At 40.4% G+C, this 20,511-nt stretch overlaps 1 protein-coding gene across 1 annotated transcript in view; it reads right to left on the reverse strand.

Annotated features, from left to right (window-relative positions):
* Window positions 1–8,459: 8,459 nt before the first annotated feature.
* Window positions 8,460–20,511, reverse strand: part of LOC145401040 (uncharacterized) — a 142,107-nt gene continuing 130,055 nt past the window's right edge. The window contains exons 4-5 of the mRNA XM_080273418.1: window positions 11,437–11,568; window positions 8,460–10,240 (exon numbers count right to left, since the gene is read on the reverse strand). Coding sequence (XP_080129544.1) covers window positions 8,623–10,240; window positions 11,437–11,568 — 1,750 coding nt within the window. The 3' untranslated portion in view covers window positions 8,460–8,622. The remainder of the gene's footprint in view (window positions 10,241–11,436; window positions 11,569–20,511) is intronic.

A 20,511-nucleotide genomic window follows, 5' to 3' on the forward strand; every position in this document is an offset into this window, starting at 1 on the left:
ACCTTGCTCCCAGCTCACACCCCCCTCTGTCATATACCTCTCCACTCCATCCCTCCATCTCATCCTTGGCCTCCCTCTACCTCTCCCTTCCTCCACCTCACCCACATACACTCTTCTCGTCATTCTTTCGCTCTACATCCTCTCCACGTCGCCAAACCACATCAGTGTGTTTCTTCTAACGCTTCCTGTCACATCCACATCCACACCACAGCGCTCCTTCACTTCCTCATTTGTCAGTCTGTCTCTCCATGTGACTCCACATGCTCCTCTCAAATAACTCATTTCCACTGCTCTCACTCTTGACTTGTATCCCTCCAACAGGTCCAAGCCTCACTTCCATACATTAGAGTTGGTATCAAAATACTGTTATACAGTAACTTTTTCGCTTCCATGCTCACTTCCCTGCTTCATATTACTGCCTTCAAGTTTATATTTGTGTTAAAATCTCCCTTTAGTATAATTCTTTCAGATTTTTCTACAGTTCTGTATAGTAGGATTCTTAAACTCTGAATTGCCTTTTCTGCCAGTTCTTCATATTCATCTCTATCCCATATGTTTGTCTTGGGTGGCATATATAAATGTGACACAATTATTATCCCGTCTGATGTACTGATCTTGGAGCCTATCTCTATTAGTACCGGTATCATAACTCCTTTTTTTTTTTTTTTTTTTATAATTTCTCTCTTCGCCAAATATTGTACTCATCCAAATTTAAAGAGTCGTTTGATATTATTGGGGTTAATTTTGTTTCTGTTAGACAAATAATATGAGGCTCATTTTCTATGACATAGTCTTTTATCTCTAATAATTTGGATGTCATTCCATCTACATTTGAGTACACCAACTTAACCATACTGTTCACATATTTGACATTGGTTGAGTCTACTATCTTGCTTTTATTTAGTCCCTGCTGTTTATGTGCCATTTTTTTTACTTGTAGTCCTACTACTTCGTAAAATAATTTACTTCTCTCTTCATCTGATCTTGCATCATTTATTCTTTTTGCATCTTCCATCTTTTTCTTTAGTAATCCCCATTCCTCTTGAGTTAGGCTCCTTTTTGTCCACTCTTCTGTGTACTGTGATTCCTTAAGACTGTTAGCATTTTTTAATACCTCTACTACAGTGCTCACACTTTGGAAGATTATTTTTAAAGTGTGAACTTCCTTGACTTGTTTCTCTCATATCTCCCTAATCTCTTAAATTCCTCTAAATCTTTCTCACAGATGTCCTCTGATAGTACTTTCAATATGTTTATGATATTTACCATCTCCTTGTTATCTCTGGTGATTCTGTTCCTTATTTCTTCTTCATCTTTACCAATGATGACTATAGATTTGTTAATCCCAGCTGTTTCCTTAATCAGCCTTGGGTTCTTCCTTATGATGTCTTTCACTTCTCTTGTCATGTCCTTTGCTTGAGCCTTGTTTTTTAGATCTTGACTTATTTTGGCTACTTCTTCCCATGTATTTGGTACTTCCTCTGGGTAATTTCTCATCATTCCATTTGCCTGAGTTATCTTCTTATTACTGTCTCTGCTTTGCTCTATCAAATTACCTGCTTGTCTTATTACGTCTTTATCATTACTGTACGCCTTCAAAACTTTCATGGGTGACTACTGTATTTCCAATTTCGTTCATTTTCTTCCTCAGAATGTCTACCTCAATTTGTAGCTCACCTACTGTTGCATATTTTCTGTTAATTCCTTTACCAGTTCCTCATTTTTTTTTCTTTTTTTGGTATAGTTCCTTCCTTATTTCATTCCGTTTCAGTTTGAAAGTTTCCTCCAGTTTATTCACTTTCGGTGCTACTTTATTAAATGTAACCAGTTCCACCAGGTCTGTGTAGTCATCATTTTGTTTTTTTCCGTTTCCCTTCATCTAACCTAGATGTATTCCTTGAAAGCACGCCATCTTATAGAAATATATATCTCCGTTATGTCAGTGTTGTAATATACCCGGCGCTCGTCTGTTGTGATAGCCTATCTGACGCGACGCCTGTCTGTCTTCGTGCTAACGCCGCAGATTCCTTAAGGCTCTGATTATTTGATATACTTGCTTTGGGCTGCATTCATTCACTTTTACTTGAGCTACTATCATCTATAATTTAGCTTAGTACCAAGCTTGACTCATTTTTAGATACACTTAGGTATATGATGCAGCTGAGCACAGTGCAGTGATGCACGTCTGATCTTGGTCTGATCTGTCCCGTGTTCCACTCGTGTGTGTGTGTGTGTGTGTGTGTGTTCCAAGTATATCTCATGAAAGGCTTGAGTTATCAACATGAAACCTTCAGGGTATCAAGATATAGCCAAAATCTTGGCCGAGTTCGAAAATGGGCACTCGAGGTCAAGGTCAAGGTCACCAAAATTGCTGGTAAAGGTCAATTAGTTATTATCGCCTGTCTTTATCACCATTATATCTCATGAACGGCTTGATCTATCAGCGTGAAACCTTCAGGGTATCAGGATATTGCCAAAATCTTGAACGAGTTTGAAAATGGACACTCGCCGTCAACGTCACAAAAATGGCTGCCAAAGATGAATTAGTTTTTGTCGCCCGCCTTTAGAACCAGTGTATCTCATGAACGGCTTGATACCTTCAGGGTATCAAGACACGGTTTAAATCTTGGAATTGGCCAACAACGTATTCTGGCGGGCGATTAGCATTCGGCTACCGAATGATTTTCTTTCACTGTCCTTGCAATTCACTCCCACCCCATTCCTTCTCTTCCAATTTATAGTCGCCCCGTTACTCATCTCCTTTATCAATCTAATCAGTGCATGCATCGACTCTAGGTCGTACTAAGGTTTAAAACCTAAAGAGAATCAACCAACGGCTTTCTGGATGTTACAGTGCTCTTATATACAGCATTTGCAGTATATCCAACTGTAATAGCGAAGTGTACGAGTATAAGGTAAGTATGTTGCAGTGGCGATGGGGTTTGCAGTGCAGTTTGTCTGCGAGCTATATTTTGTGCTGACACTGAGGCAGCAAGGGGTGATGGCCGCTTCATAGCCTGACAAGGTGTACTCATGACTCTCTGGGTAGAGTAGTTTCTGACAGGGAAATGTCTGGTGGTGGTCCATGAAGGATGCTCTTTGGCAGCAGGTTTTGAATGGTTGTGATGTCTGTGTTTATGTTCGTGCCTGTAAAGTGTAGTATCGTGTGGAACATTATTTACACCACAAAGCCCTTCAACACAGACTCAAGAAGAGTTTGAAAGCACCCAGCTGAAGTGGCCGATTTCCTGTGGTCTAGGCCTACTGGTTTCACGCACAGATGAACGTGGGGTTGCAACAACAATAACAATACCCTTCTGTTGTAGGATACTGTTGTAGACTACACACTCCGTTCTCGAGTCTCAGCCGTCCTGCTCGCAACAGACGGTGCCTTACCCACACGTCATCACTTGGGCACTAATACTCACAATCTATAATGAATTCTTGTTAGTAATTGTCCCATTCAGGATTGTTTTGATAGCATTAGTGGGATTTTTTTTTCTTACATCAGTATCATATATGTACAATATCTGTTAAAACTGTTTTAACAACATTCAGATCACCAAACTGGTCCCTGCTCAAGTCTGGGATCGATCTTACGTTGTTTCCAGCGGCAGTCCCCCAGTCATTTGTACTTTTTTTTTTTTTTTTTTTTTCAGGTTTCCAGTAATACCATATACTCTTGTACTGCATCTTTGTACCTTATTGGTTTTTATAAAGCCCAGGAATTAATATACTGAGTACTATGACGAACTTGTTTTATTCTTGTTCTCTCCAGTTACTTGATCCAGCTTAAGAAAGACCTCTCGTAGTGAAGTGGTTGACGAGCTATATCTAAGTTCTCCTCTTCATACAGTCGCCCGTACGCGAAATAAATAATCAGCTGAAGAGTGAAATTAAAAGTACCTTGTAGTGAAGTGGATAAAAATTAAATAGTTCATACGTGTTTTAACATAGCCTTCAATGGTACAGCAAGTTTTGCTGCATGTCTTTTTTGCAGTTAATTTCTCAGTAAATTACATTAAATACTGCCGTTTATCGATTCATTGTTGAAATGTCAATACCATCAATTTAGTGTTACTCGTGCATATGGTGATAGTAGTAGTAGCAGTTGCAATCCCTGGCCCATTTAAATGTAAGCCCAGTAGACTGCAGGCTGAAGTTGTTTCCTGCAGTCCTCCTTTTGGGGGAAAGGGAGACACATGAGGGGGATTTGTATAAGAAGACAGCTCTGCTGTTTAGTTATATCAGTGCCACCACATGAAGGCGCTCAGGTCCATCACCACCTTGTATATGTAAAAGGTTGTAATTGGTCCTCATCCCAGCCATATAATGAGAACCACCAGTACACTGCCATCCAGAACTGCTGAACTGCTTTCTTAATTATCACTGTTATGATTACTTGTATAACTCCCCTTTTTAACATCAGTATCATCACTACCTGGAGAGAGAGAGAGAGAGAGAGAGAGAGAGAGAGAGAGAGAGAGAGAGAGAGAGAGAGAGAGACTTTTGGTAAAAGGGTAATCAAACACAGTTCAGTATAATATATTTTAATACAATTAATACAAAACATGACTTTGGCTCTAAGGTATCTGGTATGGGATGATGATAATGGCACTCTGATGACGAATGACACCGTGGCGCTCTCTCTCTCTCTCTCTCTCTCTCTCACACACACACACACACACACACACACACACACACACACACACACACACACACACACACACACACACAAGCACGCACGCACGCACGCACGCATGCACTCCAACCACACGCACTTGCCACCAACTCCTAAGAATTGTGTGCGAAGAGCAAGACACAGAGGAAGACTGCACTTTCCTTTCTTTGTCCTTCCTGTTAAAATACGTTGTAGTTACGACTGGGAATTAATGCAAAGTAAATTTTCTTTCGTAACTAATAACTGTCTTTATAGGGCAAACAAGAAATATGGAAAAGTACTGCATTCTCGTATCCTAGGCCTTCATGAAACATGATAGTTTTTCTCTCATAACTCCTATTAGGCTCTGTATGAAGAACAAGAGGCAGGGGAAGGTACTGATCACTTCTTTACTTACTTTTTCTACAAACCATAATAACTTAGGATCATTTTTCTCGCTCGTAGCAGCTAACATTTGTTTGTTGGAATAACAAGAGACATGGGATGAGTCCAAACCTCCTTTAATGCTCCTACGATACCAAACTGTAGTTGCCACAGGGAGTGAATAAGATTTGTCCTCGCAGATGGGATAAGGAAGGAAACGTGCTCAATTTTCCGACGTCTCTCGCTCTTCAGGTAAATTTTAGTTACGAGAAGCAAATGGAGAAATGGCCTTCCCCCGAGCTAGACCCTGTATTGGATCATATAGCCCCGCTAGGTTACAGGAGCGCGCTACCACTCCCGGCAAGGCAGTCCCGGGCGACGCTCGAACTCGCAATCACCCGATTACGATTACGAGAAGCAAATGGTCCTTGGTTTTGTGCATCTCACATCTGGGTCGTAATCTCGTACACCCAGCCAGTTCTACCCAACGACCTTTTTTTGTTTGTTTGTTTGTCTTAATCTTGCTATCTCGACAAAATTTTACTCGGCTACAGAAAGACCTCTCGTACTGAACGGGTTAATGAAGGTTACTGGTACATATGGATGCCTCCAGTTCGAAAAATCTCCCCTGCGCTGAATAAAGTTGTCTGGTGGTAGGGGAGAGAGAGAGAGAGAGAGAGAGAGAGAGAGAGAGAGAGAGAGAGAGAGAGAGAGAGAGAGAGAGAGCAACGAAGTCAAGTGGTTAAGAGATTTTAGCACCTCTTCCTCTATGAGAAACTTTGTATCACAGGCCTTAATTTTCAGTTATACCGTACATTATTTACGGCTTTGCATCATGGATATAATTTTCATTGATACACAAGAGAATATTAACGATGCTTCTGCAAAAATATATTGTAAAGGAAGAGGTACTACAGAGCCTCCTAATCTCTTCAACACCGCGACACTTTTAAAAAGAATATTCTTTGCTACTCCAAAGGCAATTTTATTCAGCATAGCTGAGCCACTGGTGGTAAAAGCATTCACGAAAGCTGTGTGTATCCCCAACAGTTCGAAGAGCATATTCTAAGCTGAATAAAATCTCTGGGGAAAGCATTAGGATTAAAAACAGGTCCTCAGGCTGAATGGATTAAGCGGATGAGAAAACGACCCAGGGTAACACCGGTCTCTGGAAATTAGGGCCATATTTTATATCACGGGAGGCTTCTTAGCACATCTTCCTTAGCGATTTTTTTTTTAAATCATACGGCTTAGCACCCTTTCCTTTTATATGGTATTTATAAAGATACGGTTTGCATTAGTATCACTGTAGAGGATACTAAGGTGCATTTTGCAGAAAACATTGTTAAGAAAGATGGTGTTACGAAGCCTGCTATGCCACTTAGCATAAGATCCCTGTACAAATCAGTATGTGGACAAAACAAGAACAGATCGGAATAGAATCAGAAACGATACAAATTATCAAATGTTCATGAACAGCTGCCCCCCAGTTCAGGAAACTTCTCATGGCAAGCAAGAGGGCTGTCTGGAACTCACAATAATACTTTTGAAATCGATTAAATACACTGCACACAATTTTTGCATTTCAAGTTGGAGAAAACTCACACAAAAGAAAAAATAAGATTTGTTTTTTTTACCACACAAAAAAGAAAGCTGGAAATTGCTGTTAACCTGTTTAATATGTCGACATATTTTTCATTTGCATGAGACTACCACCAGAAGATTTTATTCTAGATTCTATTCAATTTTGATTCTGAAAGGAGAAATTAAGGCTATATCTAACCCTTTCTACTTCAAAAAATATAAGATCAGTGCAATCGTCTGGTGACAGAAAAAAAATAATAAAGACATCCTCGTGACAAAGGAGATAAAGACTTGAATTCGATGACATACAATGCTTCTTCCTTCCTAATTCTAGGCCATTTTGTTGCCTGCTGGAGATCGTCTGTTGTGCCGGGGTTAGAAGCTATTTCCATTTACCCTTTCACAACTTGACTTCTTTCTCTCACAGGAATAAAGTCGCCTGGAGATGGCAAAAATGGAAACTACGTCACTGGACTAATCAATGGGACGTCTGTAGCCTTCGGTACTGGGGGGTCACAATTTCAGTTGTTCATGAATTACAAACTATGATGACGTGACGGTATGAATGGTACAGTGTTAACAATTTTTATATTTATGGACTTGCTCACTGAACATGAATTGTATTATGGAAATGAATATAAACGTATATACAAAATATCACATGACTGTCACTTGTTTGGCAGATGAGGATACGAACTCCCAGTCACGTGAGAGACATCACTTGTACGTTAAAAAAAGAATAATAAAAAATTATCTTCCAGTTTGTATATACTGGATCTAAAATATAAGGTATTATTCATTTTCATCGTTATTTCAAATCTCCATTCCAACTAAGATATATCGATGATAAATAATAAATTATCTTAAAATATACCATCCCTAAACACTGATTTTACCCACAGAAATGAAGAGCCTAAGTGACAGTCAAGTAGTGTAATGAAATGGTATTTACAGTGAATGACGTGACACCTTTTATAAATCACAGTTAACTTTATTTTCCTCGCCAGAGGTACTCCTTTTCCATGCGAAAACACATCCAACTCGGCCTATGAGTGGGAAGAGAACCAAATTAACTCTTTTTATACCTTATGAGGTGACAGGTATGGCAAATGTTCTTAATAAAAAAGAAATAATAATTTGCAGTAAATCTTGATTAATATGCAATATATTAACAGCTGCCCCTTCAAACCAAGAACATGTAATCTAGTGGCCATACAGACAAATTCAATGGTGTAATAATTTCTTTGCTTCCTCGACCACTTGTGACAGGTCATGTTCTCGTAGCTATAGGAAGCTTCATAGCACATCCTCCTTATCGATTAATTCTGCATATTACCCTTTAACATCTTCTTGTATGATATTGGTATCCCTTTTGCATCAGCATAATTTAAGTCAGTTGCTTACATGAGGATTCTGATGTATAATGTGCAGAATAAATCACTAAGGATAAGGTGTTACAAAATCTACAAAGCCACTTAGCATACGACCCATATGCTGGCCGAGGTGCCGGTCTGGATCACCTTTACATTGGATGCTGACATTCACTTTGAGCAATATCCACTCCTCGTCTCCTCCTCTGACACAGTCTCTGCACATGTTCAGCACTTCTTTATGCTTCCTCTTAACTATCATGCATCATATAGTGACACTTCAGCTCGTCAGTTTTAATCATTTTCCACAGAAACCTCATCTCATTCAAAGGTTACACAGAAGTACCTATTTTCAGCCTTCTACCATCCTTCAGTCCACTGACAGCAGTTTTGCATAATCATCATTTTCTTTCTTCACTGCAACCACCTTGCCCTCATCACATGTGTTTTCCCTCCGAGTCTCTTCCACTTCCCTTATTCCCATTTTGTCTCTTGCAGCATCATTTCTATTCGCGAGAGTGCGTCAGGAGGATAAATGTCTGTTGATCTTGACTCTGGACTTGACCACAGGCATCGAGACACACCATTTAAGGCACTTGGAAGATTTTAACAGGAAGTCAGGGATCACTTTCTCCTGACACCCGAGGCTGGCATATCAGTTGCTCTCGAGGATGTCCCCGGGCTAAAGAAGCCAAGTCGAAGTAGTGTCTCTGTAACACGCGCTACCAGAGGCTCTCGATATTTCCAGATGGTGGTGTCCAGGATGGTCCGGTTCTTATACTCCTGCGTACATGACTTTTTGAGGGTGGTAACACAGTCGGCACGGTAATGCTGAAGTTGTGCATCTTCCGTGTCAATGGCATATGATGAGCAACTCCCGCCCAGGCAGGACAGTGGGAAGTGGTTATGGAGTGTGAGGACTCGTTCGGGATCATGGAAGCACTTGACATACTGGCCAGGCTTGGTGTAGTTGAAGGAGCGGTAAACGTGCTGCAGCATGTGCATGTAGTGGGGGATCTCACGGAACCACCCATGGGTGTGGCGCATATTGTCCATGAAGTACACATTCCTTACATTGTATGATGCTCGAGGATCTTTCTTTGCTTTAAGAGCTTTAGGTATGACAGTTTCCATTAATGTTTTCCAGCTCATCGAACTCTTGGGCATGATAACCTCGTCGGTGTCCAGTAGTGCAATGTACTTGTACCTGTACATGTTTTTGTAAAGGCAGTCATTGTAAGGGATCAGTTCATTCTGACGTTTGTTGGTGACTTTACTCTTGAGATACATATGTAGGAGGCCAGGGATGTTGGGCTGCTCGCCAGGCAACGTGAGTTTGGTGACTTCAACTCGACCAATGGCCTCATAATAATTTAGGACTTTGGAGATATTCGGATGAATTTCTAGGTCATACAGGAAAACCTTGTTAGCCCCAAGTACAAAAAGCAGCTCCAACCACTCCACCAGCCTAACACTCAGGTCATCATGAAGGAAATCCAGGCCCTTTACACACACTGCAAAGTTTTCCTTCTCGCCGTTTGGAGGTCTGTTGTTTATGATCCTGAGGTTGGTGGTGGCCATGTCACATGGCCGTTCCACGAGGGACACCGACTCTGGCACTAAGTGGCGATGTCCCGGTGGTACCTGACATGCAATCATATATGGCTGAAATAACCCATTTTTGTAGTTCCCCCACTTTTTGTACCAAATGTATTTGTATTCCCACACTCGGGCGAATATTGGCTCCTTGTAACCCTCAAACCACAACTGACAGAATGTCTTGACCTTTGGCTCGAGACGATTGATCATGCCCAAAATGCGGATCACAGGCTTCAGTGCCACCAGAGTTCTGTTGTCATAGTAGGCACCATATAGGTAGAACGTGCCATTGCTAGTCTTTAGTGTCTGCCAGTACATGTTGTTGAAACTCAGGTCATACAGTGACGGGAACTTTGCACAGGTCTTGTTCTTGGAGATAGCTTTGCCTTTGTACTTCTGCCAGTAACGTATGGGCAGATTGGGTATCTTGGCCTGGATCATCTCAGCCATATCTTGCTCAGAAAGTGAAGGAGACTTGTCAACGGACGGCTCCAACTCAAAGGGGTTGAATTCTGTCGTGAGGTTGGTGGGGTTCTCCGTGATGGCAAGGGGCGGCGCTCTAGTCTCTATGATCTTCTGCAGCAACAGCCTCCCTGTCAGTGTTCCCTCATGGCTCAACGTTGCTTCTTCCTGGCTCGAGAACCTGCCGGCACATCAGATTTCAGTAAACAGTCATGTTAGGAATACCTACCTGGGAATGGCAATGGACCTAAAATTAGTCTGACCTGCAAACTCAGGTTCAATATGCACTACTCATATATATGCTTGAAACTGGACAGCTTGTGAAAAATCCTCAATAATACGTATGCTCATTTAAACACTCCCAAAACTAGGTGCACATTGAAAAAACATTTAATAAGCAAATTTATTTAATAACCAGTTAAATTACCCCCTGCAATGACATACATATCCGTATTTATTTATTCATGTTACCTACAGTCAACTTAATACAAATTACGCCTCTGGCACTGAAGGGGTATATTAAGGCTCTACTGAATCCTTCCAGTCTGAAAAATCTCCCCTAATCCCAATGAAATATTCTGGTGCTAAGGAGAATACAGTATTAAAGATGTCATTGTGATGAAGAGTTTACCTCTTCCAGCCGAAGACTGATACTGCATTCTTGCCACCTTCAATCGAAGTTATTAAGACTAATGGGAGAAATTAAGATATGGAGGAATTACTCCAGACTGTGTTTAACTTCAGCTCTCCAAATACTCTCAAAAAAAAAAAAAAAAATCGTATTGGGGCAAGAATAAACAATATATACGTTTTCGTCGTAAAGGGGGTTAAAATGAATTTGAGCTGCACGGCTAACTGTAATGTGTAGTACTTGTTTGAATGCTGGTAACTGGAATGACTGAAAAGAAAATAACTAAAACTGTGCGACTTTTAACTAGTTACTATGATAACAAGATGCTCCTTCAAATAACATTTAACAAACGTTGTCAAGAAGCTTAAGACATTTAACTGAAAAAGACATAATTTTCAATTTTACAAAGCTGAAAAATATAATTTTAGCATAGATTCAAGTCAGAGAGAGAGAGAGAGAGAGAGAGAGAGAGAGAGGTGTTGGTATGCATGAGTGTGTGTGGATTTTCGTGTAAATGTACGAATGAGTATACACACGCCAGCCTTCCTGCATGTGTGTGTGTGTGTGTGTGTGTGTGTGTGTGTGTGTGTGTGTGTGTGTGTGTGTGTGTGTGTGTGTGTGTGTGTGTGTGTGTGTGTGTGTGTGTGTGTGTGTGTGTGTGTGTGTGTGTGTGTGTGTGTGTGTGTGTGTGTGTGTGTGTGTGTGTGCGTGCGTGCGTGCGCGTGCGCGCGCGTTTGGTGCCTTACCTGAAGACGAGGTAACACAGTGAGCACCACAGCACCAGGAGGGAGAGGCCCCTTCGCAGCGCCCTTGTAGGACACCATCGCCCCGCTCTCTTGGCAGCTCCAACCACACCCAGCATTCCGCCCTCTGCAACACACCACCACCATTAACACACTATCACCAACACCATCAGTACAACAGTGTCCCCTACATCATTTTTTATTTCACTTAGAATTAATATCCTTCAAGCCATCATCATCCTGAGTCAGGACACTGCAAGACAACTGCCTCTCCCAAATTTTTCCATACTGGGCTGTTGGCTGTTGGCATGTTGCTTCCAAACATAGCGAACCTCCGAATCTCATCTCACCATCTTTTCTGTCTGCCACTTTACCCCATCTCTGGCCTGCCACTCCGTTACCCTGTTTGTCCATCTGTTGCCCGTTCTACGAAGCCGTGACCTGCCTAGAACTATTTATATTTTTCATTGCAGTGACTTCCGGTATATGTCTACTTTCGTTTGTTCTCTTATCCTGGAGGCACTCTCTTTATTTCTCCAAGTTACCCCTATCATAATTCTTTCTATTCCTCTGTAAGCGCTCCTGTATTAACGTTCTAAGGATTTTTAAATCTCCACTTGTCCGATCCATGAGTTAAAACAAGGTCTCTCCAAGTTACTAAACCCAATAGCTAAAACAGCAAAAATATCAGAGTTACTACAGTTAGAGCTGCTAGATTGTCACTGCAGCACACTACCACGAACACCACAATGAGTACACTCGTACTCGTAACCTGAACACTACACGAAAATGTAATTCGTAACACTTTAGTTTTGAAGCACATGATAATATACTAAGCTACTCTAAGAAATTTAGAAGTAATAGGAATAACAACAATAGGAATTAATAATAATAATAATAATAATAATAATAATAATAATAATAATAATAATAATAATAATAAAAATAATAATAAAACAAGTGGGACAGATTAACTTTTTTTTTTTTTATACCAACAGCAAAAAAGATGCGTGAACTTAGAGAGCACATACTGTACCTCTGCCAACGCCTTAGCCAGACAACTCAGACCAAAGCCAAAGTTTACTCAAATCTTCCTTGGCCCATGATCCACATATCCACAAACTTTCACTGAAATCCATAGATCACTTTTATAAACTTCAAGTGGACCAACAAAAAAGTTTTGATCTGGGATTCGAACTCAGACTACCACCAAAATTAGAGCAACTTTTCTCTGGCTAATGACTCACACCCACAAAATTTCATTGACATTCATCAGTTAGACTATTAGCTCTCTCCCCACCTCATGAGTAAGAGCCCATCTGGATGGGGTAATGGCCTTTCGGGGCTAGGGACAGGGAGAGCTCAGAGGAGGAGGGCAAAGCCACCTCATCCCCCAACTCCCCCGAGAACCTCTTCAGTCTGACCTCCAGCCGGAAGGTGTGCTGACCCTACAAGGATAGGAATGAAGAGAACGCAGAGAAGGATGGAAAGACCACCTCAACCCTCACCTCTCCTTAGGCCCTCTAGAGCCAGAGCCCAAGCCAGAAAGGAGGTGGAGGGCACAGAGGAGGTCGGCCAGGTCATCTCATTTCCCACCTCTCCTGAGAAGCCAAAGCCTCTGCTGGAAAAGGTGGTGGTGGCTGTCCGGAGGCGAAGACAAACCTGCTCGTGGAGTGCTTCCTTACAGTGGTAAGCAAGCTTGAGTACTGTTTCAACCCAGTAGGGATAGACTAGATAGATGCAACTATACTAGCAGGGCCTATTATTAGCAGCCAGACTAAAAACACTCTCCCACCTAAGTTATAAGCCACCAGGAGGGGTATATTGGCTGCTTAGCTCCCAAACAACAGCATGAACAGACACCTTAGACAAACATCCCAATACCCAGCACCAAAAGAGCTTTTGGTTACAGCTGCAGTCAGATTGACTTAGCAGCATGGAGTGCTAAGAATCTCTTAAAGGATTAGACCACCATGGGTTAATGAACGTTTGCCCGTACAATGTAAGGACTATGAGAATGAAAGCTGATCTGCTGGTATTGGTAGGACTTAGTGAAATACGATCTGGTGAAGAGCAGAAAGTATTAAATAGTGGACTTGTATTATACCGGAGAGGCAAACTTGAGGGCAGTAAGAATGAACATGGAGTAGGAAGAAAGTTGCAGAATTTTTTGCATAAATGAAAGCGTAGCTACTTTAACGATAACATTAAATGACAGATACATATAAAATGTAGTAGAAGTGCCCGGAGCATTGAGTGCTTATAGCGATGAGGACGTTGTTAAGTTCTATGATGTGCATTCAACTACTGACAAAGGAACGCCCACTATAGTGTGCGTGACTTCAGTGCTAAAACAGAAAAAAATGTAGCAGAAGAGACTTCAGCTGGGAATCATGGTGAAGACTCCAGAAAAAAAAAGAAGTCAAGCTTTGGTAGAATTTACAGAAACTCAGTCACTGAAAATCATGAATACCTTTTTTGAAAAGTGAATATGTAGAAAATGGGCTTCGCTTTATCCAGATGTTAAAAAAATGAGATCAATGTCATACATACATACTGACGTGTTATCGTGAAAAAATGTAAAAGCTGCAACTAAAATAAATGTAGGCAGTGATCCTTGAATGATGAAACGTGAACTGAAAATTGATTTAAGAAAAGAAGAGCATAACCACATATGAACGATAGTTCTTAACCAACTTACATAATAGGGACAGTATTTAATATCACCATCCAAAACAGGTGTTCAGTCCTTAAGGAGGCCTCGACGCTGATCAAATAAATGAAAACTTCACCATGATACTGAAGTAAGCAGCATTCGAAATAGCAGAGAGGTTAGTAAAGCAAAAGAACGGTAGGTCCAAACTCAAAATGAAGCTATTAATGTAGAAACATGAAGATAATCTCTACTAGAGACAAAATGGAAGCAGTAAAATTAACAAAGCTCATAAACAGGAAAAAAGGAAGATGTGCGGAAATTCAACAGACGAAATAAACGAAGCTTAAATCTCAAGAACTTGTGCAAGGGCAACAAAGAGGAGACTAAGTATAGGGAAAAGTCAGATTTATACTTTAAAGAAACCAAACGACGATATAATACATAACAGAGAAAAAAAATATCAAAGTGGTGGAAGAATTCTATGGTCATCTATACAGTTTAGACGACAGACCATGCGTCAAAGTAAACCCAGGATCTACAGATTTTCCAGTCATAACTATAGAAAAGACAAACAGTTTTGAAAAGTATGAATAGTGGTACAGTATTAGAAAACGGATTTCCAGGAGATTTAATCAAAGATGCAGGAAAGATTTCCCTGGAAAAAAACTAGCAAAATTCTGTGCGAATATTCCAGAGAAGGAAAAGTCCCAACAGCCTGGAAAAAGCAGGAAAAACTTTATTACATGAGGAAGGAGACTTGAAAGATCTTAGACTGTTGACAGTTATATACATATTTTTCACAAAGATCATCAGCAATAGAATTTCAGACTAGGGAACAACCTGCTTTCGAAGTGGATTCTCGGCCATCTACCACATACCCCCAATAAATCATATAATTGAGAAGACAAAATCTTTATGTATGGCGTTCACTGATAACAAAAAAGTCCTCGTCTCAGTAGAAACAACAGCTGTACTGAGTGCAATTCGTAGACAGAGTGTAGATGTGAAATGATATATCATAGAGTATTGGAAGACGTTTACAGAGAGGAAACAGCGACCATTAAGCTCCATACTTATACTGGAAAAGTCCCTCCCCCCCCAAAAAAAAAAAAAAGGGAAGCCAGGGCGATGCTATTTCACGAAAACTGTTTACAACACGTTTAGTAGAAGTATTCTGACAGCTTAACTAGTGCAATAAAAGGATGATTGTAGATACATATCCGAATAACCTAAAGATCGCAGATGACATCATTCTTTTCGCTGAGTCACGGGAACAGCTGCAACAGCTGAGAGAAGACAAACAGGGAAAGTTTTTGCATAAGACTGAAGATGAATAAGAAAAAGACAGAAGTCATGTTTAATAACCAAGTTCAAAATAATAAGTATCCGAGATGAAGTTTTAGCATTAGCTGGCGAATTAGTGAACCTAGGGCAAGATTGACATACAACCCCGTAATTCGAATATGAAATAAGTAGACGTATAAAGCTAGGTTGGAATGCATTTGGTAGACACACAGTAGCATATCAAGGGGCACTACCATTTTGTTTTAAGCAAAAAGTTTTTTTTTTTAATCAGTGCTTTCACTCTGTAATGACCGAACCTCTGGAAAGAAAGTTGAGAAGTGCCCACATCGATGCTAGTAATCACTTTTAAGAGATAGGAAAGAATCAGCTTGGACTGGGGAACGGAATAAATTAGAGGACGTAATGAAATCCGTTTAAAAAGAAGAAATGACACTGGGCGGACTATATTTGTAGAAGACACGAAAACATATGACAAGGAAAGCAAGAAACTGGAAAATAGTTGAATGAAAAAGACCAGCAACTAGGTGGTGTGATGAAACAAAAAAGTACATCAAGAGATACAAGGGCCCTGAAAAAGAAAAAAAGGGCAAACGATGGAGAGACAAATTTCTTTGGAGATCATAGGGTTCTAAAATAAAAATCTGTCTGTCTGTCTGTCTGACTGTCTGTCTGTCTGTCTGTCTCTCTATATATATTGCCAGACGCCTTAATCCCTTATACGGGGCGGCCATAAACAAATCGCCTCCACGTCATCCTGTCCCCCGCCATTTCACTGCCCTGCTCCCAGTTCACATCCCTCTCTCTCATATACCTCTCCACCCCATCCCTCCATCTCATCCTTGGCCTTCCCCTCCCTCTCTCCCCCTCCACCTTACTCACATACACTCTTCTCGTCAGTCTCTCACTCTCCATCCTCTCCACATGGCCAAACCACCTCATTGTGCTTCCTCTAACGCTTCCTATCACATCCACATCCACACCACAACGCTCCTTCACCTCCTCATTTGTCAGTCTGTCTCTCCATGTGACTCCACAGGCTCCTCTCAAATTATATATATATATATATATATATATATATATATATATATATATATATATATATATATATATATATATATTTCAGGTAATATGTGCAGAAAGAAGACAGAGTATTGAAAGAATTTTACAAAGAACTGTATGCATCCAAGGCATAGTACCGTTAGTTGACTTTCAGTTGATACAAGTGATATACCAGAGTTGACATCAGATGGACTAAACTTTTTTCTTAAAAGTGTGAAAAGAGGAATGGCCTCAGGAGATGATGGAATAGTAGCAGATTTACTGTCAGATGCAGGAGTAGTCAAAACTGGCTTGCCCACTTAATTATCCTGTGTATAAGGAAGAAGAAAACTCCCATAACATGGTATAATGCAATAGTTATTTTGCTTTAAATGGAAAGCGACTCGCAAGACCTTAGTAACTATCGACCTATTAACTAATTATCAGTTATTTACAAACTTTTCACTAAAGTCCTTAAGAACAGAATAATAAATTTGGAAGAAAACCAACCTTGTGAGCAAGCAGGATTCCGAAGCGATTATTCGACTACTTATCATCTACACACAATAAATCAGCTAACTGAGAAAACTACAGAATATAATAAGCCCCTGTGCTTAGGTTTTTCAGTTGTGCAAATGCTTTCGACTCAGTGGAGCACATAGCAATTATTATAAATTCATTATGGGAACAATGAGTAAACAAGAACATAGTAAAACTGTCTGAAATCATACAGCAATTATACAGAGCGGAAACTGCTACAGCTATATTCCAAAAAGACTTTGAAAAACTTAAGATCGACAATGGAGTGTGTCAGAGAGATACAGTTACACCTAAGTTATTTATAGCATGCATTTACAGTATTTACAGAAAGCCCGAACGGGAAAAGAAGGCCTAAACACACGTAGAGAAAACTTAAACCATTTAAAATATGTTGATGGCATTGTTCTAATTTTAGAGAGAGCAGTGACATTGTAAGAAATGTTAAATGACCCAAAGTCTCAAAACAGGGCAAAAGAAGAACCGGAGTAAAACTAACGTCTAATCTAAATACACAAAAGAGCATCATCAAAAATGAAGAAACTTTTGAAGAAACTGAGGAGTGCAATTACTTGTGGCAAATACTCAAACTAATGAAAGACCATGAAAACGAAATAAAAAGTCGCAGTACCATTGGATGGAAAGCTTCTGGTAAACATAGACTTGATGAAAAGTTGCTTGCCAATATGTATGAAACGAAAAGTATATAACGAATGTATAATCCCAGCTATGACACACGGTTGTGAGATCTGGAAACTGACAAAATCAATAGAAAAATATCAATCTGTTCTGAAAGAGCAATGGAAAGGTCAATGTTGGGAATATCTTTGAGAGACAGAAAAAAATCATCCTGGGTAAGAGAGCAGACTTAAGTCAGTGACATTATGGAAGTTATAAAAGAATATATATGGAGGTGGGCAGGTCAGGTAGCAAGAATAAAGGATAACCGATGGAGCAAGAGGATGACTGACTGAACTCCGAGAGACTGCAAGCGTAGAAGAAAAAGGTCAGACAGGAGATGGAGAGATGAGACAAGAGAAGTTTGCGGGTAAAACCTGGCAGAAATAGGCTCAGTCAAAGAATTCGTGGAGAAGGTTGGGGGGAGGCATTTGTTCAGCAATGGACTTGCAGTGGCTGCTGCAGCTGCTGATGATATATCTCACTGAGACCCAGGGTTGATGCTGGCGAAGAGTTTCTGGAAGGGTAGCTACCGTACCTCCCTTTCCCTGCCGGCTCACTGTGGCAAAGCTCGTAGGTCCGAACCCGGGAGTCCCTCCATTTACTAACCTTCGAAAATGACTAGTACTGTCTATTCTACTGGACCCTGGTTCTCAATGAAACATAGAAACTGCAATATACAGACATACAGACGTATATATATATATATAGATAGATAGATAGATAGATAGATAGACATAGATAGATAGACGATAGGTAGACAGATAGATAGATAGACAGATAGATAGATAAATGGATAGATAGGCAGATAGATAGATTTCGATGGCTATCGCACGGCTTTCATTTTCAAGGTATCTCTTCCTATCACCTCGTTATTCTGTTCTCAAAAGACATCCAGTGCTTCCTCTTTTCCTTCCTTCACCCTAACTCTTACGATAGTTGTTACACAGACCTCTTTCCCATTCATATAGTATACATTTCACTTTAATATTCTCATCTACCTCTCCCTTTCCATTAATCTGCATATCAAATTTCTTACATGAACATTCACCTCCATCTTAATATCTTCGCTATTTTACTAAATTTTTCGCTCTCCTGTTCATATATTTTCTTCACAACTGTCAGCTTTCCAACTTCCTAATACCCATCTCACTCTTTCCAGTAATTTGTCAATTTCCACTCATTTTCTTTCGCTTCCATCTTAAGAAAGGTCCTTCCATGTCCATGTTAAATTATCAGCTACTTTGCTTCCATATAACCCTCTCCATATATCTAACATTTTTTTTTTTAATTGCTATTATTTCCTTCCACATCACACTTTTCTTTCATCTCACTCTCTCCAAGAATCTGTTAGTATTCTCACTCTCATTTCCACCATAATTTGTCTGTTTATTATTTCGGTTATTCTTTCTTACGCCTTACCATTCCCATCTGCTTATTAAAATTTCACCGTACTTCTCTTTTCCCATACTCACTTAAACTGTTCCAATTCTGGGTCTGTTTGCCCCAGGTTGTTCTCATCAAGAACTAAGACAGGGACGTGGACTGTAAAGCAACGGTTGCTTGTCGTAGTTTGCGGGGAATGTGTGGATGTTTTCCTTGTCAGACACACACACACACAGTTTCCCTCACCGTGCTTACTCCACCGCAGTCTCCCCGTCACCATCCGAGCTGTCCATGTCAGCACAGTCATGTCCTCATCTAGCGCCGAATGCATCGCAACTGAGTAATTTCTTTCATAATTTCCCTGCCTGGGTCACACCTGAGCCAACGCACACTCAGCAACACATCTGTCTGGTTCTTCGATATCGGCACGTACACTTTATTTTTATTCTCGCCACCACCAGTCGAATTTATTTAGCCTGGGAAGGATCGCCTGCAGTAAAAGGTTTAATGGAAGTTGTGTTTAACACTTACACTTCAGAGAGTCTGTCCTGAGGTAAAGAAAACTGTAGTACGAATTATATAAAGTATGAGTCATCGGACTGAAGCGCATGTGTTCTCTGCTTATCTGCCTATGTGAATCTCTCTCTCTCTCTCTCTCTCTTTCTCTCTCTCTCTCTCAGACGCCATACATCGCCTTTCATCCACGCCATAGATACAAAACAAACTTGTGATTTATTTCCTGCCGTAACTAAGGACTGCTTTTGCCGGGAGAAAGAGGACACAAGATTGCACAATTCTCCATGTTGCTCGGTTTTCCCGCAAATGAGGAAAAGTATACGGTATCTGGAGCTTTTTTTTTTTTTTTTCGACAAAAACCTTCCTTGCAGCCGTACCCTGACCATACTGAGCAAGAAGCCACTCTAGTAATCTTATGCACCGGATCTTGGAATGTTTAAGGATAATTCCTTCCCTTAACTTCGCCAAGATTTTTATACTTTTGCAGCGCATCTCCCGTAGTTCAGGGGCAGAATATGAGACTGTTGTGACTGTACACCCTTTCCACTGCAATTCTTTGTGACTAGCATTATATTCTAATGTTAATTACTACAAGTTTGCACTCAAGATGGAGGGACGGCAATTTTAGGTCAGGTTCGAATAACAAAAGCATAGCGCTAGATTCTACTTGCCAACAACTACTGTGTCCACTCTTTACCGACGTTGTAGATATTTTAGCGATATTTCTATCTGTTTAAGGAATTTTGAGCAACTAATCACATTCTAACCTGACCTTATTTTTGCCAACTATAATCATATTCTACATGCCGTGGGAGGCGGCTTCGTTGCAACTCGTCCCAAGGTGTTCATTCCTGCATATTACACCTTAACATTGTGCAGTACATTATGCTATTTATATCTCTTTAATACTGACACAGTAGGCATCAGTAACACTCAAGTGGGTACTGGGGTTTTAATGTGAA

The sequence above is a fragment of the Coenobita brevimanus genome, chromosome 6, assembly GCF_032717465.1.
Source record: "Coenobita brevimanus isolate Jiangsu-jjx chromosome 6, ASM3271746v2, whole genome shotgun sequence".
NCBI classification, from domain to species: Eukaryota; Metazoa; Arthropoda; class Malacostraca; order Decapoda; family Coenobitidae; genus Coenobita; species Coenobita brevimanus.